Below are 23898 nucleotides of genomic sequence, written 5' to 3' on the forward strand. Positions count from 1 at the left end.
ATAAGCCTACACCTAAAATCAGAGGGATTTGATTTTAGGTGTAGGGTTTGTAATGGGGCATAATTTGTAAAACTTCCCCTCAATTCTGATCAGTTGATTGTAATCTCGTTCCAGGAGACTTAGGAATATATTGCACTTGGTGAAATCACATTCACATTCAAATAAATGCTACTTGGTTCGATGTTTAGTTATGGTTCTTACCTGCCACTCATTAGGAAACCTGTGACTAATGCGATGAGGATGATGCCCACAGTGACAGCTACAGCGATGATGGGTACCTGACCCTGGTCAGTCGAGGCCGCTACTTCTCGGGCAGAGAGAAGACAAACCAAGAGACGTCAGAAAACATCATAGCTTGTTTGTTTTTGTGTTAAATGTATAGGTAATTGCTGGTAACATCAATAATTACACATGCCCCAACACTATTTGCCAGTTTACAGAATCTTTTGAGTCACAAATACTAAGAAATATGAATTACTTCATAAAAAAACAACAGTATGTTGGAGCAACAGAATGCCTCCAAAATGTTGTCCCAACTAGTCAAGGATTTAAATTGAACAATACTATTCAAATGTTAAGGGTTTGTGGGTTCCCAGCATGCATTGCAGCATGAATAAAGTATGTGGTTTCTGTTACAAGTTTATTGTTTCACTGTTTTCTCACTTTTGTTTTGACACAGTAGTTGTTGTTAAGAGCATACTGTATATACGGAGCCCCTAAAGGAGCATGGTGATGAAAAAAAAAAAAAATGAGATGGGAGGAAAAAATATGTCAACGCTTTTTTGGTCTCTTGCAAATGTTTTGCGTTCCCTGAGAAGTTTCCCTTGCTAACCTTTTGAGTTCTTTGTGAGCGAATGCAACGTTTCGTGGGGGAACACAGACGTTTTAATATAGGGGCTTATCACTAATTTCACTTAATTGTTTTACAAATTTGATAAAATATTGGTAAATGCAAAATATATATATTTTTTAGCCAATAAATACATTGAGGTAACATGATTATCCCATATGGAAATGGCCAAAAGTGGTCTTTTGATATTATTATTGCTTTGTCATGACAACTCTAGTGAGATTGTTATGGTAATAGAGATTGGCATGGTAATGGATATGGCAGTATTAATGTATTTGGCTTTGACAGAATAGATCTGATACGCTCCTGCTGCTACAGATCATGTACTGAGACTTTCCACTTCCAATACATTTTCAGACACTGTGAAGCATGCTGTGAGCATGTAATACATTCTGATGCACATGTAACATACATTAATTAACCCCCATAGCAGACCTATACAGGTGGAGGGTTTCTGAAAGCGTGCTGCAAACTAAAAGCAACACTACCAGTAGTGCTGGGCGGTATACCGGTTCATACCGAAAACCGGTGTATATTTTAGCTATGATACAAATTTTGGTAACACTATATAATAACTGCACACTATTAATCATTAGTTAAGCATGAGTAAACAGTTAATTCATCATTTATAAAACATTAATAGACATTAATATGCAGTTTATAAATATAGCTATACATGCTTTTTTCTTGATTTATAAGCATATCTATAATGCGTTTAATGATTGTATTTTCATACTTTGTTAATGATCAATTAATAATTTCTAAATGAAGTATAGCATTATTTACAAACCAGTTGTTTAAGAGTTGTCAGTCATTCATAAGATCACTTAGAAAGTGTAAGTAAATGTAGTAAATACAGGTAGTTATAAAGCATTTAGTAGTGGTCTGTTAACTATTTTTGTGAGCTAATCTAAAGTGAGGACTATTCATGCTTTGTAAAGCATTTATAAAGGTGATTTAAAGACTCGTCAATCTTCTAAACAGTAAAATGTAACAAACACAACGCAGTGATACAGAACATAGAAATATTTAACAGCCTTTAAAAATGCTTTACAAGGCATGACTAGTCCTCACTTTAGATGAGCTCACGAACATAGTTAACTGACCACTACTAAATGCTTTATAACTACCCAAATTAATCCTTAATTACAGCATTAATACATGTTAATAAAGCATGTATTAACACATTAAGTAACCATCACTATATGTCTGAATAATAAGATGTATCAATGTACATTTAAATAGTTTATTAATCATTTACTTACTCGCTCTAAGTAATCGTATGAACCACTGACAACTCTTAAATAACTGGTTCATAAAAAACGCAATTCTTCATTTAGAAATGATAAATTGATCATTAATAAAGGATGAAAATACAATTATTAAACAAATTATAGATATGCTTTTAAATCAAGAAGAAAGCATTTATAGCTGTATTAATGAACTGCTTATTAATGTCTATTAATGCTTTATGAATGATGAATTAATGGTTTACTCATGCTTAACTAATGATTATTAGCGTGTAGTTATTATAAAGTGTTACCCAAATTTTTAATAAACCGCCATACCGATCTATTTAATTCCACAATGTTCGGAACCAGCGTTACGCTGAGGCGCGCGACGCTGTTTCAGACGGACCCTTTACAATGTTGCACTTCTAAGCAGCGACGGTGAGGTGGGGGTAAATCGAACAGCTGTGCTCTGGTGTTACGTTACAGGGAAGGAAGGTGGATGCTGCAGAACTATGGCGTTATTTTCTTGTTAAATGTCGAGAGTGCACTATTGTGGCGCGAAAGTAAATGAATATAATGCGCAAGCGCGAATCTTTCTGCTTGCGCATGGAATATCCAACGCATTCTCATCCTTTAACGTCATATAGAACGCTATTTGACAAAACGGCGCTATACTACGCACATGGCACCCGTTATCGTTAATATACTGTAACACGTGTTGTGAGGGCTAAGTTTAGGTGTGGGGTAGGGTGTGCGTGTCATATTCACGCTAAAGGATTTATAACGTCTTGGGTTCGCGTGTTATATTAACGATAAAGGGTGCCATGTGCGTAGTATAGCGCCATTTTTGCATATAGCGTTCTATATGACGTTAAAGGATGAGAACGGGCTGGAATATCGCATGAGCGCTCTCAGATACATGCTGCTCGTGCAAGAATAGGTCTATTTTGAGAATCCTCCACTCAAAACGTGTTCAGTGCAATCGCAAATCTCTCCTCTTCCCCATCTAACAATTTTAGGTTTCGTAACGTTCCCATTAAGTTATAAAAACGTTATTTCTGGGACTTCTAGGAACATTCAAAACGTTCAGTTTTTTTTAGACATTGTATTGAGGTTATTTCTTGGTTATAAGAACGTTATTCAAAACGTTATTAGAACGTTCAATTCTCCTGTTATATAAACGTTGTATAGAGCATCACAGTCCCGCCCACAGCCCGAGAGAGCGTTGCTGCCGGAAGTAAATTTCCCATTCATTTCTGCCATTGACATTTTGTAAAATCCATGTCTAAAGAGTATTAGAGCATGTCTGAGGATAACTAGCTACGGCTAAACTCAAAATCATACAACTTATCATTTCGAGTGAAAAAACAAAGAGAAAATCTGTGTACTCCTCCCATAAACCACAGTGAAAGAGTCTTTTGAGTGACTTCCAAATCTGACGACGGCCACGTGAACTTTTTCCTCCAGTGAATTTTATATAGTGAATGTGCAGGGACACTCCTTTTCCTCGATTTACTGAAGCTTATATGTAAAACGCTTTTGCAGCTGCACATGCTAAAACATTGAGCATCTGGCTCACTTATAGGCTGTGCTGTGGCAACTACACATCCAATGGCGCGGGGGCGTCTCAGAGGTGCGACCAATGAACTTAGCTCAACATCATTACACAATCTTCAGTCTGTCACGTACCTTTGCGGGGTTTCAGACACGTTACACAACTTCCACCAATCAGATGCATTACTGTGGGATTGTTCAGGATTGTGGGTAATGAAGTACTTATCCAATACATTGCAAATAAAAGGGATTTATAATAATTTAAAAAAAAGGTTAGTGCCCCATGAACTTTTGGCGTTTACATGAGTATATACAATCACTTAGTACAGCCATAGCTGGTTTTAAGTCTACCATGGTTACGTTTTAACGGCTTATATCCCAACTGTCAATGGAGAAATTGTATTGAATTTTTACTTCCAGCACCGGCTGTGGGCAGGACTGTGATGCTCTATTAACGTTCTTGCTTGGTTATAAGAATGATATTAGAGCGTTAAGAAATAACAATTTTAGGTTATAGTGGGCGCTATTCTATTCTACAATATTAACTAATGAGAGTAAAATAAAACTAAGTCAATTTATTGCAGTAAATCCCCTATCAACCAGTAGAAAATGATTTGAACACCTGATTATGCATAAAAAAAATAAAAAAAAACGGAAAACCGGCTTTATTTTGAAAGAAAACGTAATATAAATTTTTGGTCAAACCGCCCAGCACTAACTACAAGTATTTGTTTGAATGTTAAGCTGCAGCTCATTGGTCACAGATGCAACAACCAATCAGCTGTGCTATGTAGATAATGAAATGATCGCTCCCAAAATAGTTCGACCTATCAGCCTGCGCCATCTAGAGTTTCGTGATAGAATCAGGTAATTCAATATTTCTTAGCATGCATGACTCTAAAGGTGCTGTAACCTGGAACATATGTAATTGCTGCAAATCAGCTATGATGCACTTGTTGGCTTGAACTTAAGGTTGTCTCAACAAATTCCTTTTTACAGTGCATATATTGTTATTTTACAATGACTTTGAATGTGGCTCATCAATAAAAAATAAAAAACTGTTTCACTTACAGTATGGGCTTGTTTCAAACTCGAAGCGCCGACTAAAGCCCCCGTAGCCTGCAGAGGTGCGTGCTCGGATTTGAAAGATGTATGCTGAGGAAGGTTTAAGGCCATCCACCAAAACATCCGTCTCCTTCGACTTTATGATAGTGTAGCTTGTTTCCTGATCCTATAGAGCCACCAGAAGACAAGGGAAGATAAAAACGGTCAGAGAGGGATAAAGGCATTGCATCCCATGAGAGAATGGGAAAGTGTGTGTGTGTGTGTGTCGAGGGCCAGTAGAGAGGATCGCTTTCATGGTCTTCATTGGCTTTGTTTTAAAGCCCTGTGTTAAGTGCCCCGTCCATTAGCTTTCATTTTACCGGGTGTGGGGCGTCATAGCTTTTTCTTTTTCTAAGTGCATCGTATCAGTGTTTCACAGAACGGTCCAAAACACTGAGGTCATGAGGAGCCGAGGCTCGTTTTCAGACGTATTCTGTCTTTAAATGGCTCAACAAAGCAGCCGGAAAATGCTGCAAGGTGAGGAGCAATCAGAGATGGCGATCGGAGAGGGGATTTAGTTTCAGGTTTTGTGAGGGTTGTCGCCAGCGGGGAGGTCTGGTGAGAATGATGCTCAACAACAACCCTGCGACTAACGTCACTTCTGTAGAGGAATAATTCTGTCATCGTTCACTCAACCTCATGTTATTGTACAGGCGTACGGCTGATATACTGGCCCTTCTTTTTTCATGCAATCACATAATTTTCCTACGAAAATGAGACGATAACTAAATAAAAAACAATTTTGAGTGACAAAAAACTATGAGGAAAATCCATTTACGTTTTCGTCAATGAATAAAAACCTGACAGTAGGGCTGGGTATTGACACAAATTTCACAATTCGATTCGATTTCGATTCACAAGCTTGCAATTCGATTCGGTTTCGATTCCGATTCGATTCAATATTGATTTTTGGGCATCAGTTGCAATAAATGGCTAATTTTCTCAAGGAAATTAAATCTCTTAACTAATACTGTAAACTATGGGAGTCTAGTTGTAGCCTACTAGGCTTCATTAGCCTAATATGAAGGTTATAATTAACCGTTTTGTAGCTATACAAACACTTAAATTACACTTTTATTTATTTTTATAATAAGAAGATTATATGAAATCTAAACATTTAAATGGTGGCTGTCATTAAAAATAAATAAATAAATAAAAAATAAAAAAAGACTTGCCAGATTTATTCAAATATGCATTAAATTGAAAAACATTAAGATTATAATGCATATGTAATATGGTGTATAGATTTAGCAAAATGCTCCTCTAGGGTTATTTTTTCTAGCTGACTAATGAGTTTATGTGGGTTTTCTGAGGTAAATATGATGATGCATGACATTGTTTAGCTGTTTAACAGACGTCTTTCCACGGTTCAAACGCTGATTGAGCGAATCAACGTGACATCATACGGATTTCGTTAAGTTGTACTCTATCTTTTAACACACTTTCAGATGCGCATTCATGTTTATTTCGCGCTGTGACTGGTATTATTAACCCGGAAGAGAGATCAGCGCTGCTGCTTCTCTTGAGCTGCGCCAGAGCGATCTCACGCCAAAACGTTATTTATGTTTTTGAATTTCTAAAGAAAATTTGAGAATTGAGACTTTGTTTCATATCAATAGTAACAAAGCACAAAGATTATTGTGATTTTTTGGATGCGCGCAGCCGCGATACAATGTTCCATTCATTCAAATGAAACAGGATGACTAATCGATTCTTGAGATTTAAGAATCGATATCGGTTCGTAAAGATGAGAATCGATTAATATCGAGAAATCGATATTTATTACCCATCCCTACTAGACAGAAATGTTAGCGAGGGATGATTTGGGAAGAGATGGGATTAGAACTGATGTCCTGCGTGTGTGTTAGATGCGCACATTTGAATTGCAATGTGCTGATCTACCCGGCAGGACATAAGTTGAAATACATGTCTCATTAAACATTAAAAAATGTAAAAGTCTGGGAAAAGAGACCGTATGGTTTTCTATGCGCTCAGAAAGTACTGAATTGAGCTCTGTTTCGCATCTTCAACGGATAAATACACAGAATTACGTCAAAATGTGCGAGTATTCACGTAAACCCAGTTGGTTGTGTCTGAACATAAAGAACTGGGAGAATATCGGAGGTGTATCAGTATATTGGATCCGTGCAATTGGCTTTAAAGTGACAGCAGCCTAATAAACCTGATATTGTCCATCATTAATGTTAATCAACAAAATAAAAATAGAAAATCACTCACTGTTCTTTACTGAATAACTTTAAAGGTGCATTGCGCAAGTCTCTGAGTTTTTGCAAAACTATGCCCCCTCTGGCGACAAGCAAAACTGCAACCAGAGGTTTGCACGCTCATGAACCACACGCACAAGCACGCTTGCACAAGCTGTTCGTAAGAAGTTCATAAGGAGCAAAAGCCGCACAAATCTTTTGTTTACAGTCATAATGCCTTCAGAGGTAATAAAGTTCTGCAAGTCATTTTAAATATCTGAAAGGAAAGGCATTTGAGTAAATTACACACAACGGGGGTGGTAGAAAACGGTTTTTGTTTGCATCTATCTCCATGTTGAACTGTTTTATGTGCTTACTGTATCCACTTATGATTGTATTATTATGGAAACACGTTCATGAACAGTATAAGTTATTACTTTGTATAGGATCCTGTTTGAGCCCTAGAGCAGAACGGAGATCTCTTCATTTGTTGAAAGCCTTCCCGATGTCGTCTTATTCCGACACCTGACACTTAGACAAAAGTCTTATTTTCTTTGTCTTACGTGGAGCTTGCGTTGGGGACTGGAATGAACTACAAGCCGGTCTCTTTGAATCCATCTTCTACTTTTGTCGAAAGTTGACTAAAGTTTTGTTGCTCGAGTTGTCTTCGCTGATACGGAGAATGACGGCGAATACACAAACCTGCCAGACATAGCCAGGTGAGTGTGAACGTGCATGACGTCACACCCAGTCTCAAATCCCATCCCGAATCCCTCTTGTTTTACTGTACAGCATTATAGAGGCAATCGCAGTGATCAGAGAAGGGCTCATTCAGCCCATCAGGCAATTGTTTAAGCATGTATGGGTGCTAAAACTAAATATGCCTGCTTGAAAGAATGAAGAATATTGTATGCAAGGCGTTATAAAAAAAAGAATGCATATATCATTAAGTTGTTATAGTATGTCACAGCAGTTAAATCTGTGCCTGTATTGCATGTTCATAACTTAATGTCATTCATATTTAAATGTTAATAGAGGTTTTCTCCTGGAGTTTATAGTGAGCTTGGGAATTTTAGAGAAAAGCTTAATTGATGCAATATAATTGAACTAAACCTAAACAAAATTAAATTTTAGTCGACAAAATTTACTATTTTATGCTATTTAGTCAACTAAAAGTAGACCAAAACTAAAACAATTTAGATAACTAAAACATGACTAAAATTAAATGGCATTTTAGTCTAACCCCCCATTTTATGAATATATATATATATATATATATATATATATATATATATATATATATATATATATATATATATATGTATATACATAAAATGGCTGGGCAACGATTAATCGCGATTAAAAAAAATTTAAAAAATTAATCGCATCCGAAAAAAAAAGTTTGTATTTACATAATATATGTGTGTGTGGTGTGTATAATTTTTGTGTATATAAATACACACTCATGAATGTATTTAAGAAATATTTGCATATTTATACAGAATTAATATTATATATAAATATAAATATTTGATATATTAACAACACATTTTTCGTAAATATATACATGCATTTGCGTGTATTTATATATACAAAATAGTTATAAACACTAGACACATACTGTATATACGTATACATATATATATATATATATTAAAGCCAGAAGCCAAGACAAGGCTGTGGATTTAATACATTAATTTTGTACGATTAAACGATAAATTATGGAAAAACCAAGTGTTTTATATGAATGTTTTTACACACCCCGCCCAAGCGCAGATCTGTCATTTTTCAATGCATGTAATTTATGAGCATAATGCAGGAAAAAAAAAAAAGCCAATATATGTTTTTTGTTGTCTTATATTTATATGATATGATATGATAATATCACTTGAGAAATATGCCGTGATAATGACTTCATACAACAGTTTAATACACAAGAAGCTAATATGGTTTAATTTTAGACCCAATATTGTCTGTTTTTGCTTAATTTCACAAATACAAAAAGCCACGGCAGAACTGTTGTGCATCTCCAAGAAACACATCATTTATTTATTTTTTTAATTCATATCCATACTGCCTCGAACAAACTAGACAAAACAAAGTGAAGAAGGAATCTTCTACACTTTTTCTAGGTGAATAATCAAATGTAAGCAAATTTGTGTTATTTGACCATACAAATCTCAAGGTTAGATTTCCGGGCCATTGATGCACTTTAAAACATTCTCAAACCAAGCTGTAAATCATGATCATCAGGTGTTATTATATATTATATAATATTTTTTCTTGGCAAAAATGTGATCTGTACATGCATATGTGCTCTATACAATATTTACCTTCTCAAAATACTTGATCTCGTACTCCAGTATGATGCCGTTGGGCCGGTCGGGTTCTTGCCAGGACACTGTGATGCTATTCTTCGCCGTCTTGCCTTTCTTCACCACGGTTATAGGAGACGGAGCTGGGAACAAAGTTACATATCACTTTAAAAATTTTCCATCAAACCAGGCAGTAAATGTCTTTTCTTGCATGATGCAGTGAAGTCCTGATGCAATGTCCTGTAATTGTCATTTGAACGTTTCTAAGTCTATATGTTTGAGAGTTATTTTGATAAGTCCATCCCCTTAGCAATTCTAATTAAATGAAGATAGCACATTGTGCTAATTACTTTAATGTGATTCATACTGTTCCGAGTAAAAAAGCAATTCAGAAATGTGAAATATTCTAAACTTCAGTGATAGAGACAATCAGAGAGAATGTCTTTCTTCTCAACTAGATGATTGCTTTTAGAAATCGCTTTGAAAGTGGATTCAAGCAATGACGTACTTTCATTTTTAGTTTAACCTAATTATTGCCGGCAAAATAAAGCATGGGGAAATCTGTCCGGATTTATCCATCACTCTGAACACGAATTAAACTGTTTTATACTTTATATGATTTGTCTATACAACATTTTGTCTGATACTACTCACCATAACTCTGTTAAATATTCACATTATAGTACATTATAGAGTTCATACTCACTGTAAGTGGTAAGAGTGGCTTTTAAATGTTGGGTTGACATTTCTAAATTAAGCATTAAACTGATTTTATAATCTTAAAATCACTAAAATGCATGGAATGAAAAGATCTCATGGTGCAGGATGGGGAAGAGTGGCGTCGATGAATCTAAATTCAGAAATGCTTTATAGAGCCCGACCGATAAAGGATTTTGAAGGCCGATACCGATACAAATATTTGTTGGTTTTAAAATCCAATATTCCGATATATCGGCCAATATATATATATATATATATATATATATATATATATATATTAACAGATTCCCTAACATTAGTTATTTGTAGTTATTTATGAGTTATAACTAAAACAATATGATAATGCATCTTAAAAAGAAACTTGTTACTTTTATTGTCACAACAGAACAGAGGAACATCAAAATATATTAAAGTTCGTGAAGCGTGTTTCGTCTGTTTTTATTTTATTTTTGAAATATTCATTTATCGGCCATTATAACTCCAAAACTCATGACATGGTTGAAGCGTGTTTCGTCCGTTTTTATTTTATTTTTGAAATATTAATTTATCGTCCATTATAACTGCCGATACCGATAGTTTGGAAAATGCCTAATATCGGCCGATAATATCGGCCTGCCGATAAATCGGTCTGGCTCTAATGCTTTATTACCAAGAAGATGAGAAGAGGGAGATAAACCAACAGTTCTCTTTAGTTTTCTAATAATTGTCAAACTAAAGTGGGCTAGATATATTTATCTTAGAAAAAAGTACAGTGGGTCCTATATGGGTTCTTGACACCATTTTAAATAACCCTTTATGCCAGAAAGGTTCGATTTAAAGAGAAACGTCTTAAATGATTGCATGATACTTTCATGTTTAATAGGGGTTTCATTTTTCTAGAGATAAAGTATGTGAAACCGTTACTAGTTCTAGTCACTAGACTTGAAACCGTTACTAGTTCACAGTAGGAACTATAAGAAAAGATCATACTGTAAAACCCATAACTTGTGTAGAATATTCACATACAACTTATAGTTAACTAAAACTTTAAATTCAGTTGTTTATTTTCCAAGTTCCCTCTCTCTACTGTGTGTGAAGTGTCTTATATGAGAAAAAAAGCCCCTATCTGTCTTTATGAGGAACGGTGAAATCAAACCCGGCTTTATATTCCTTCAACAGAAGTGTCGGACTGTGTCCTAGAGATAAAACGCGTTTAAGTTCTTTGGCCGATCCTTCAAGCGCTGATCCAATAGCTCAATAGAGCCCCGCCATAGGAAAGCAAAGAAAAGTGTTTCCCCCATCCCCTTTTTCCCAAACAAAGAGTAACTGTATCCTTTTTGCCCAGACAAAACTGTAATCATTCCTATCTTAAAAGCCTGAAATGGTATACTATGGCAACCTGATCTGCAGGCCTGCAGGGAAAGAGAGGTATTGTGGAGGGTAGATGGGCCACTTAAACGCTCCGGCAGCCTGTTAAATGTTTGACTTTCAGTCAAGCGGGAGACGCGGCCCTTTGAGTTATTGATTCTCAATAATCCTTAAGGTCAGCACAGGGAGTTTTGATCTATATTGGTGATGGCACGAAACAAAAACATCAGCAGGGGATCCATCAAACTAGTCATGAAGTATGACAGGGAGTGAGAATATAAACACACACGACATTAAATGAAATTAACACCTGCCAACCCGCCAAATGCGTGTAAAAACAACTGTGGCGGGCAACGCTGTCAAACCACTAGTCAATTTGACGTGTTACGTATTATGTTTACTTACTTTGCAGAGGAAGTTTGTGTAAACCAAATCTGCGCAGATTTAGCCCAAATACTTGACTCGTGAGTCATTGTGATATATTAAACACAGTGTATTACACAGAATCTGCACAAATATGGCTTACTTGAACACACACATCACTAAGCAACGAATAACGGTGCGCTTTTTCGTTTGCATTGAAGCAATAGCGAAGATTAAAAAGCATTTGGTTATTAGAAAAGACATTGCTATGTTCCAATCCCTTTATTTTTTTATGTTTTTTGTACTGTATTGATCTGTCCACTAGGGCTGTCAAACGATTAATCGCGATTAATCGCATCCAAAATAAAAGTTTGTGTTTACATAATATATGTGTATAATTTATATATATAAATACACACACATTCTTGTATATATTTAAGTAATATTGAATGTATATATTGTATATAGATTTATATATACTATAAATAAATATAAATATTTTATATATAAATAATATTTTTTTTTTCATAAATATACATGCATGTGTGTGTATTTATATATGTAAAAAAATAATTATACACAGTGCACCTACATATATTATGTAAATGCAAACTTTTATTTTGGATGCAATTAATCGCGATAATCGTTTGACAGCCCTACTGTCCACCTAAAATACAGTTTTGGTGAAAAGGATTTAATGGAAGGATTTTTGTCCATCCATTAAATGTCCAACCAACATTATTTATACAAATGTACCTCATAAAAATAATCCATATGAAAATAATGGTTTGATCCAAATCTTCCGAAGAAACTGCATAATTCATTAAGTAAAATAGTTTCTTATACAATGTACAAAATATTGTTGGTTTAACTCAAAAAATTAAGTAACGAGGTCGCCTTAAAATTTTCATTGAAATGGAAAAATTTTGTTAATATTTTGAGTTTCTGATGATTAAAGCAATCTCTTTCATTGTATTATGTTATCTGAACTACATAAATTAAGTTGATTTGACAAAAAAAAAAATGTTGAGATTACAAATCATGAAAATATTTTTTTTACAGTGTACCCTTGTGATATACTTGAAATCCACAGTAAAAACAGAGACGATAAAAAAGAAAAAGACATTATGAATTAGCTTTTCCAAAAGCTGAGCTTCACTGTAACTGTACAGCAAAAGATCACTTGATCTTTTTCACTTCCAAAAACTTTACATTTAACAATATTTACTGTAAAATCACATGAAACGTCCCATTAAATCAATTATAGCTTTTCAACGTATAGAGTATTTTAGAATAATTTGATTCTACTCTTATTTACCCATGAGTGCAAAATCCATGAATCTAATTTCACAGATATTGCCCCAATATCAACAGAGGAATGTGCAGATTTGGCATAGACCTTTTACATATGACGCCAACACAAAAGCAGTGCAGCTTTCCTCCGTGTGAAGTTTCACAGCCCTATTTTTAGCTCAGTGATAGATTTCATCTAACATGCTTTGCTGAGTAAGTTGTGGACCATCTAATAAAAGTGATAAATCCACACAGTGTTTATTTCACAGCTTGAAAATGACCAAAAGGCCAATTATTCAGCACACTTGCCAAACAGTGAGTTGCAAAATACTACGACATGCAAAAGTAATAAAGTCCTCAACAGATCTTGTCATGACTCCCACTGCAAAGGTCCCACTCTCAGTTCATTAACAGATGGAACGCCAGCCTTCTCCGAGAAAACGTGTCAGGAGAAGTGTGATGATAGCGCTCGCATTAATGCCTCCAAATGGGAAGTGTTGCCTTCATCTAGTGTGAGAATCCTTAAACTGGGAAACTGCTCAATATCAGTGCCAGTCTTGGAATCGCTAACACGAAACAGCAAGAAATGTCACTACTTCCACACCAAACTCGTGTAGCGAACTATTTCAGTCTTTTGCTTCACACAGACGAGTTGCTTTAGCTTAATCGCAGTTGTCAAACAAGAACCCGACAGCATCACTTCCTGGCGAATCAACAGACACTCCAGGCTATATTGGTTCTTGTTTAGGCGAAATCTTCCAAGCGGATATTTGCATGTAATTTGATTGAAGTTAGCATGCCGGGCTGTGGTTTTCATCTGGGTAAGAAAGGTCATCTCCTCCGCTCCGGCCCTGAATCGACGCCAACACCGCGATCTCGACGGGCCGTGTGTTTGTAAACAAGTGTTGTTTGGGGAGCCCTGCCGAGAGGCAAGATGAAAAACCCCTGGCAGAGCCGAGCGGCCCGTCAGCCAAATCCAGGCCTGAGATATAACTCCTGCCAACAGACTCGGGTGCCATGCAGCCAGAGGCCTGGCCTGAGAACTAGTAGCTATGAAACACAATCTTGCATTTGCCAAACATATCTGCCCTTACATATAGCATCTGGCTAGAAAGAAGCGCACAGATTCTATGACATGCAAAACAGATTGTCTCGATTTCCATTAATGTCAACTTGAAACTTGAAGCCATACCGTCTAGAACATAAATTATTCTTACACATTTTCAGACAAGATATCTTAAATTATATCTTTTTTTTTTATTATTATTTAATTTTTTTAAAGTATGGGGTCGGTAATTATTCACAAATGCTGCATGTATTTGAACTAAAATAAAGTAAAAACAGTAATATTTCAAAATATTTTTACAAATTAAAATAGCTGTTCTCTATGTGAATAAAGTTTAAGGTGTAATTTATTCCTGTGATCAAAGCTGAATTTTCAGCATCCAGTCTTCAGTGTCACGTGATCCTTGATTTGATGATTTGATGATCAAGAAGCATTTCTGATTATTATAGAATGTCTTATTTTACCCAGTCATTTAAATTATACATGTCTATAGATATATATGCAACACATCAGTTAAAATATTAAAAAGACTCAAAAGTAATACATGAAAATCAGACTGGATGAGCCACTTCCAAAGCTGTAGTGGAAACAAGATATGAAGAGTTCAGATGCAAAAGCCTCTAAATGCCATTTGAAATTTTCTTCTTTAATGATGATTTTTATCAAGCTTGTGTATTTAAGTTCAGTAATTTCACTTAAATGGCAATGATAATTACCTATTAATTGTTATTTAAGTGAAATTACTGAACTTAAATATACAAGTTTGATAAAAATCATCATTAAAGAAGAAAATTTCAAATGGCATTTAGAGGCTTTTGCATCTGAACTCTTCATATATAGACACCTGTGCATATAGGCATCTGTCAATATGCCATATTGTTTGTTTGGTATCATAAACGTTTGCAAAAAAGGCTATTTTTATCACATACAGTCCAGCACTAATTTGTCCTTATCATTTGATGATGATTAAGGTCATATAGTCAGAATAAATATGTGACTAGTTAACGTTTGGCACTCTAGCAATAAAAAAAAATAAAAATAATAAAAAATAAAATAAATGTATATATATATATATATATATATATATATATATATATAAATTATTATTATTATTATTAAGATGTAAATATAATGGCAAACAAATCAGTAAATTAACAAGCACACACCTTAGTAAACCAGCTTGCATGATTCATGTAAATACTCTCCTCCCATAAATGATGTGTCTGAAAGTGAAACTCCTACAAATGCATATGCAACAAGATCAGCCGCAAAAATAACCGCCCACGTCTTATCAGCGCTAATTTATCACTGCGTGTCTTAAGTAAATCACAAGAGTTGTTTTTCAAAACCAAAAGTGGGTTTGCGCTGGAGCAAGCTGTAAATCTGGCCCTGTGTCTGACAATTCTGTCTTTATTTCTCACAACTAAGTTTATATCTAACAGTTTTAAGTTTAAACTCATAATTGCAAGTGGAAGTTCAAAATTGCAAGTCAGAATTATGAGATAAAATTCAATTTTTAACATTTAATTTATTGTTAGTATTATTTATTAGTCCGAAACAAGGTTAATTTTTTCCAATAGAGTTGGCGATATTTGAAAAATGCTGAAAAAGTGAGCAGACCCCAGCGGAGATAGAGGGGGCGAAATAGATGCTAAAACACTGCATCTATCCTGATCGTTTTCAATACTCGCAATTCCAACTCCTGACTGGTTTTGACAAAACAAGCTGTTTTTTATACTGCCGCTCGTACCAAGAGTGTAGTGAGCTGAAACCTGCGTACGCCACGAAGTGCGAAACATCCAATAGGAAAATTCAACTGCAGTAGCCACTTTTCAACCTGAAGAGGGCAGCACTAAGACGTTTTTTTTTTTTTTTACACCATATATAGTAGAAATAAAACACTTTCTACAAAAATGTCAAAAAAAGTTACTCAAATCAATGACTGGTATTAATAAAGATCCATTCTTACCGATCATTAACTAAAAAAAAGGTTGGTTTAGGGTTTAGTTACTCTTTAATCAAATAAAGTTCAATCATAGCTTTAAATTTCTTCAGAGTGGGTTAAGCTAAGCTTGTAAATACAAGCAACTGACTGAATGAATAAATGAATGCCTTTACATTTTCTGGCCAAACAAACCAATTATTTAGCATGAACATACATTTTTTAAAATTGTACATGCTGATTAGTAGCTTGCTTGACTGTAAAGCTGTATGCACAATAAAATGAGATGCTACTACCCAGACAGCAAACTGACATTGAATCAACGTGGAAACGACGTCTCTCATGACATTGAAACAACGTTGATTTTGCTCATCGAATTAACGTTGAACCAACGTCAGACGAAAATCGAAATGAAAATCGAAAATTGGTTTGCTTTCGTTGATACAACGCGTTGATTTCAAGTTGATTTTCCGTCTCCGAACGAATGACGCGTCTGACGTTGGTTCAACGTAAATTCGATGAGCAAAACAATGTCAGATCAACGTTGTTGTCATATTTCCACGTTGATTCAATGTCAGTTTGCTATCTGGGTAGTTGAAATTAGCATGTAAATGGAAAGCTATCAAACTATTGAAAGTTAGTTGTGTTGCTACTTTTGGTTAGTTGCTCCCTGCTAGTTACCGGGTCACCATCTGCAGAGACTCAAACGGATGTGTCGAGTTTAGTAAAGCACAAGTGCTCACAGCCGCTTGCCAGAAGAGCTTTGCTGAGAGGCTTTGAGAATACTTAGTGTCACAACTCTTTTCAGAATGATACTTCATGTATCATTCTGAAAAGCAGTCAATGAGAAAACAGTCAAGGATCACAAATAACTCAGCAAAAAAAAAAAAAGAGCTCCACAAATGCCTCCACTCATGCGCCTGTCGACATTTATCAGGGAAAGCACTTGAGAGGCATGCCAATGCTAAGCGCTAATCGCTGGCACCTGCAAACTATTCAGTCTGTTTTGAAATCGCGCTCACTCGAAAAATGCTGGAAATTAGCGAGCATTTGATCAACCAGTACAATCTGCCTCCAGTTCTAAAAATCCCCCCACTTCAGAAGTAAAAACAGAATTTATATCATCTGCATCTTTGTAAAGATCTGCGTTAGCGAGCTAACGTTCGGCACATGAGCCTTGTTGACTATGCGTGGCAGCTCGCCTTGTGCTGCAGAAATTATCATTTTGCTCGTCATAATTAATAGTGTTTTAAAGAGCATAATTCCTCTGTTGATTTGAGAGTATCTTAATGAGCTGAGCAGATGTTGAAGTAGTCTCTTCAGGGGGAAATACTGTACCCTCACAGCCCTGGTGAAATAAATTAGCACCTTAAGACTGTTTCTGTAAGCGCATTTGCTGTGCTTTTGTGACAGATGCATCGGCACGGAAATAAGGCACAAATATTATGTTAAATATTTCTCCCTAAATTACAATGCGGTGTTTGTACGTAAAGGTTGCAAAAAAGGAGTGAGAGTTTAAGATAATGGATTACGCAAGGTGGAGATAAATGTTTTACGCCTGCAACACCTGCGCCTGTTATTGCGCTGCTGTGCTGTAGGTCTGTAAGCCTGAGGTACAGCTTTGGATTCATATTCTGATGTGTAGGTCACTAGCGATTTAGCATTGCTTTAATTGGCACAACAGGGAAAACATTTCCTGATTGGCCAAGACTACACAGCAAGTAGCATTTCATTTGATATACATGTCATTCCTGTTATCCAGGACCTTGATGTTTCTGTAACTTAAAAGAAAGTACAATAAACAATTAAACATGTTTGTGTTGTAATTTGACACAGTATTTTTTAAAAAGGGCATTTCAAGCCTATTATAACTTGTTTATTTACGTAATAACTTTATGTTCCCTATCGGTCAGTCACTACAACATAGGTCATGACTGAACAATAGGAATCTCGCTAGAGTGGTCAATCTACATCAAGCGCACAGGGTTCTCGGTGACCATTACACTGCGTGCTTCAGCACCAAGGAGAGCAGTCTCTAAAAGAGCTTACACAGATAGTTTGCGTCTTTTTCAAAAGGGGAAAAAAATAAAAATAAAATAAAAAAGATGACGTACTATCTGTGTGTGTCTTGATGTGGTCATTACCTGAAATCACGGGATGGTCACGAATGCTGCCTCGTGTGTCTAGGCCTCGAACACGCTGAGGCAGCATTCGTGGATGGAGTCATATACCCACTAGGGAAGATGACCATCTCGAAGCTGCGGTCGAGACTCTCGTTCCTGCAAAGGGGCGGTGTTCCCGTGCCTCTGCCTCGATCCAATCCTCCTCAGAGGGTTGCTTCTGGCAGTGACACGGGAGACCTGAGGATTGCGGTGAGCGTGCTTCCTTCAGGGAACCAACCCTAGGAATGTCGGTCGCTGCATCAAAGGGTGGTTCAGACTTCTCTGAGGATGACGGCTCGGAGCCGCAGCCTCCTTCGGGTGTGCCAGCGGTGCCCGAGTCAGACCCAGAGATGATGGCCATGGTTTCCCAGGCCGCAAACAGGATCGGGCTCGAGTGGAACCTTACACCGTGTCCCGAGCCCCCAAGGCTGGACGATTGGTATCTTGGGGTGGTGCGTTCTGGTTCTCAGCAACCTACCCCAGTACCTTTCTTCCCGGAGGCGCATGAGGAGGTCACAGGGACGTGGACAGCACCTTTTACTCCCAGAAACCGTCTCAGTGGCTCCTCCTCCCTTACCACCCTTGATGGCGAGGCAGCTAAGGGATACGCGCATGTCCCGTCAGTGGAGCGGGCCCCTGCAATGCAGCTGTGTTCTAACTCCACTCGGCAGAGGGACCTATTTGACGAGGCTTACAAGGCCTGTAGGGAAGCTGCCTCTGCCATGCACACCATGGCATTGCTGCAGGTTCTTCAGGCCATGGCACTGAAAGACCTGCACGAGGGTGGTCATGATCCACAAGTTCTCCAAGAACTTCATGCGACGAAGGTCACAGCGAGGTCAGTGGGTCATGCGATGTCCACCTTGGTGGTCCAGGAACGTCATTCTCTGGCTGTGTCTGGTCGACATGAGGGAGACAGACAAGCTCCCGGAGATGGATGGGACTGCTCTGCAGGAGATGTTGACGGCACCGCTCCTCCCCCATGAAATAGGGCCGGCCGGCCGGGTGGAAAAATCTTCTGTTTGTGTTCCAAAAACCAGAGTAGTTTCCTTCATCTCTGGGTCCGAAGCCCCGTGGAACAAGGTAAGTGTGGCACAGCACACTTAGACCCCGCTATGGGCCGCCTCGCAGAGAGAGCCTCCCGAGCCGCGTCCCTGTGTTCCACCTCGCTACTCCACTCCGGTATGCCTATGGTCCCTCTGGTTTTACAGTCTCTGAGAGCCTAGTTAGTTCTCCCCAGTCCGTCTCGCTCGGTCCATTAGGCTCGGTTATGCGATTCAGTTCACCCGGCGTCCCCCCAAGTTTCGGGCCATCCACTCCACTACAGTAAGAGCAGCTGATGCCCATGTCTTGCATGTGGAGATCGCAGTCCTACTGGCGATGGATGCTATAGAGCCAGTCCCTCCAGCCGATATGAGCTCAGGACACTACAGTCCCTACTTCATTGTACCCAAGAAATGTGGTGGGTTACGACCGATCTTGGACCTGCAAGTTTTGAATCTACCGTTCAAAATGTACACTCAGAAAAGCATTTTTGCCTTTGGAGGAGGCAGACCCAGCCCTAGCTTTGCTCTGTCCCGTTCGCGCTCTGGGTACATACGTGGACAGAACTCAAAGCGGCAGGACCTCAGACCAGCTCTTTGTCTGTTACGGAGGCTAGCAGAGGGGAAAGGCTGTTTTCAAGCAGAGGATGACCCACTGGATAGAGGATGCCATCGCCTTGGCTTACCAAGCAGAAGGCATTCCCTGCCTGCTCAGGTTGCATGCACACTCCACCAAAGGCGTTGCATCCTCCTAGGCGCTGACACGTGGCTCCTCGCTAACAGATATCTGTAGAGCTGCGGGTGGGCGACACCTAACACATTTCGATATTATAGCCTTTGTGTAGAGCTGGTCTACTCCCGTGTTCTCACCCTAGACAGGTAGAAGCACTGAGAGGCCTGGCTCTATCGGCTTGATGCACCCTACTGTGCAACCTTATTACTCCAGTTACTCCACTTATCTGCACTTTGAAACTTTGCAGACATTTTACATTAACAAACAGCCATATTACACACTACATGAAATGTAATAGACATACAGTACATTTAATGTACTGCAGAGTAGGAATATCCCAGAATGTGTTTTCTTTGAATGCTGGCCTACAAAAGATCTTCAAATAGAGTCGTGCTTCAAACGAGGGAAGACAAAAGCAAGATAATGGAAAAGTGATTTTCAGTCAGTCGACACAGTGGAAAGCCAGAATTCCCCCTCAATACTTTAATAGCGATTCACGTTCAGACAGTAAAGCACCTTTGTGAGCACATCTGGTCTCAGAACTCCAGCCAAACCTCTCACTTAGCCTCCAGCCATCCAGTTCACATAAAACATGACCGCTACTCGACACATCGACAGAGCGGATTATCCCGACCGCAGAGGCAAGGCGCTCAGCAATCCACTGCAACGACCATTCGGCTCACGCAAAATCCTTCATTTCAAAAGTGCCTTATCAACACTAACACTTCCACGATGGGCACACAGGAGTCCCCATCCCGCTGTCTCTGGGCAATCCCCAGCAATTACAGACCCGCTTACAGATAAAGCAGATTACGCTTCAGTGTCCATTAGGGTCATCATTAGCTTAATGAAAAGTCAATGGCAGTCAGGAGAGGTGCCACTGAATTTGAAAAGGTTTTAGAGCCAGTTATCCTTGTTAGCCCCCTTTTTATATGTGTAAATAAGAGGTAACATGACAACCATGGGAATGACATAAATGCGGTCAATTGACTGGTCAAAGAGTATAAAAATATACCTGCTTTTTACAGTAAACAATATCTTATTTTTAATCACGTTAAAGGCAACAAGTAATGACATTAAGGATTTACTCTATTTAATTTAGGTATTATTGTGCACATTATTCTAAATTAAAATGTCTGTTTTATGATTTTTCTTTAAAATGTAATAACCTTCAGGCATCTCTGAAACAATTTTCTTGTTTTAATAATATCAACAAGGTCATGTCAGTGGGGGGAATGAGATTAACCAATAACATCACCCTGTAGAAAAGAAAACTCATTTATATTGTTTAATACCTCAACTTTTTGGTTTTGTTGTACACTCCTAAAAATAAAGCTTTTTTTTTTTTTTAATTGACATTCATGTTCCTTTAAGATCCTTTTACAGTTGCCCCTAATCTTTCCATTTCACAAAAAAGTATATATTTGAGTATAAAACTATATATATATATATATATATATATAATATCCAATTTATTAGGACTGTAGTATGTTTAAAGGAGTAGTTCACTTAAAAAAAAAAAAAAAAAAAAAAAACTTTTGGTGATAATTTACTCACCCCCATGTCATCCAAGATATCCATGTCATTCTTTCTTCAGTTGAAAAGAAATTAAGGTTTTTGATAAAAACATTCCAGGATTTTAACATTTCTCCATATAATGGACTTCATTGGGAACCAAAAGGTTCAAGGTCCAAATGAGAGTTTCAGTGCAGTTTGAAATGGCTTTAAACGACACCAGACGATGAATAAGGGTCTTATCAAGCGAAACGATCGGTCATTTAAAAAATAATAATAATAATAATAACAAAATTTAAGTTTTATAAGCTCAAATGCTCGCCTTGCTCTGTTCTGTGATGCGTGTTTGTGACTCTCCAGTCTGAACTCGTTCATCAAAACGAAATAATCTTTTTTCAAGTCATTTGGTTGATTCAACGAAAGAAATGAACGAATTGACTCGGAAAAAGATTCGTTCATTTTGATGAACGAGTTCGAACAGGAGAGCCACAAACATGCATCACAGAACAGAGCAAGGCGAACATTTGTGCTTATAAAACGTAAACTTTGTCATTTTTTTTTTTAAATGACAGTTCGTTTCACTTGATAAGACACTTATTCATCGTCTGGTGTCGTTTAAAGCCCTTTGAAGCTGCACTCAAACTCTCATTTAGGCCTTGAACCATTTGGTTCCCAATGAAGTCCATTATATGGAGAAAAATCCTGTAATGTTTTCATCAAAAACCTTAATTTCTTTTCGACTGAAGAAAGAAAGACATGGAAATTTTGGATGACAAAATTATCAGCAAAAGGTTTTTGTTTTGTTTTTGTTTTTTACGTGAACTACTCCTTTAAGGCCAGATTCAACGTTAGATGGCTGTCCTGATCATGTTTTTTAAGGATCAAACATATCCCCGCTCAACATCATTTAAAGCTGCAGATTTTGTTTTACTCTGATATATGTCTCACATCACAAGTTAAATGCATTGCAAATGTTGTTTTAAGCTCTAGAAGACAGTATGAACTGTCATGTTAGGCTTAAGCATGTAATGGGAACAATTCCAGAGGGACGCATCTACTCACCGGCTTGGTTGGTGGTGACATTGAGCGAGACATACAGGCGCAAAGGGGCGGTTAATTCCGACACCCCGTTCACAGCTTCCACCTCAAAGGTGTAGTTGGTGTGAGCCTGGAGATCCACGACCCTGACGGAGGTGTTCCTCAGGCCCGTCCGCTGGGGGAGGAATCGCACGTGGCTTCCACACGGCTCGTAGTGGCCCGATTCTGTGCTGATCTTACTACAAAGGATATTGTATCGAACATCTTTCCGTCCGCCCGTCTCTTCCGGGGAGGTCCACTCCAAGAAGACGCTGGTCTCGTTCACGTTGGATATGGCGTTTCGTGGGGCGGAGGGGGGCTCTGCAAGGTGATACAGTATCACGACTAAATTACAGACATTATACAAAATATGGTGCACATAACGGAGGTGGCACTTACTTGTGCAGGCCAGATTGGCCGGGTCCGATTCGGTCCTGTAGTATCCTTGCTCGCATTGACAGGAAGTGGAAGCCTCCACCTTGGTGAAACTTCTGGGAGGACACTTACTGCAGCTTTTGGTCTGAAGTGCTGATCGGTAAAAGCCCGGTTTACACACTGCAGAGATATCAAGCACAAATACAGGGGCGATTACACTTCTAATGCGATCGATCGGCGCCTTTGTATTGCTTGTTCAGGGCTGATGAGAAAATGTACCCATTACAGTCAAACATTCAACAACTTCATTAAAAAGAGCAGGTGCTAATTTCAATAGAGAGCTGACGCTTTGAACAAACAGCGCTCAGGATTTTAATTGAACCGCTACAGCCATAGTGTAAATCTACAAACATTCCCTCATTGAAACTCCACAATTTTCACAGAAACATGCTCTGAAAGCATTAAAACACAATATCACACTGACAAATGGAATCTGTATATCTGGGGTTTTCTGCAACTACTTAAATGCTTCTCGATGCAGGACAGGTGCTTATGCACAGCAGACACCCTGTCAGCGCAAAACGCATTTAGATAATGTATTGCCACGGAGAGAGAGAGAGATAGATTATCAATGGCCTCGGCAGTCCAAAGTGCACACAAAGACATTAATTAAAGCCTCCCTGGTGTGCATTAAGAGGCAGACAGCAGAGGTGCGCTGTTGAATTCAACCCAACTCTGAGCCACAGCGAGAACTAGCCCGGCTGAAACAGGCAGCTAATGTGGAATAATATGATGTATAATATCATTCAGCTTCTAACTATTATTAATGGGCCATATTCAGCGATTCTGTAGTATGTTATGCTTTCCCCTGAAGTCCACTTAAGGCGTATATGCACCAAAAACAAGTTGTAGTTTTGCTACTTTGCCTTAAATGTCAATATGAAATCAAAATTGATCCTATTTACTTTCATAATATGCATTCCATCACAATATAGTCCTTTTT

General features: G+C 37.9%; 1 protein-coding gene across 1 annotated transcript in view; it reads right to left on the reverse strand.

Moving 5' to 3' along the window:
• The window catches only part of unm_sa34860 (un-named sa34860), a 110269-nt gene that overhangs the window by 35475 nt on the left and 50896 nt on the right, over positions 1-23898 (reverse strand). Inside the window, exons 4-8 of the mRNA XM_039677091.2 lie at positions 22920-23075; positions 22506-22841; positions 9278-9402; positions 4708-4867; positions 202-304 (exon numbers count right to left, since the gene is read on the reverse strand). Coding sequence (XP_039533025.2) covers positions 202-304; positions 4708-4867; positions 9278-9402; positions 22506-22841; positions 22920-23075 — 880 coding nt within the window. The remainder of the gene's footprint in view (positions 1-201; positions 305-4707; positions 4868-9277; positions 9403-22505; positions 22842-22919; positions 23076-23898) is intronic.

This window comes from Pimephales promelas, chromosome 23 (assembly GCF_988280905.1).
Source record: "Pimephales promelas chromosome 23, fPimPro1.hap1.1, whole genome shotgun sequence".
Taxonomy (NCBI): domain Eukaryota; kingdom Metazoa; phylum Chordata; class Actinopteri; order Cypriniformes; family Leuciscidae; genus Pimephales; species Pimephales promelas.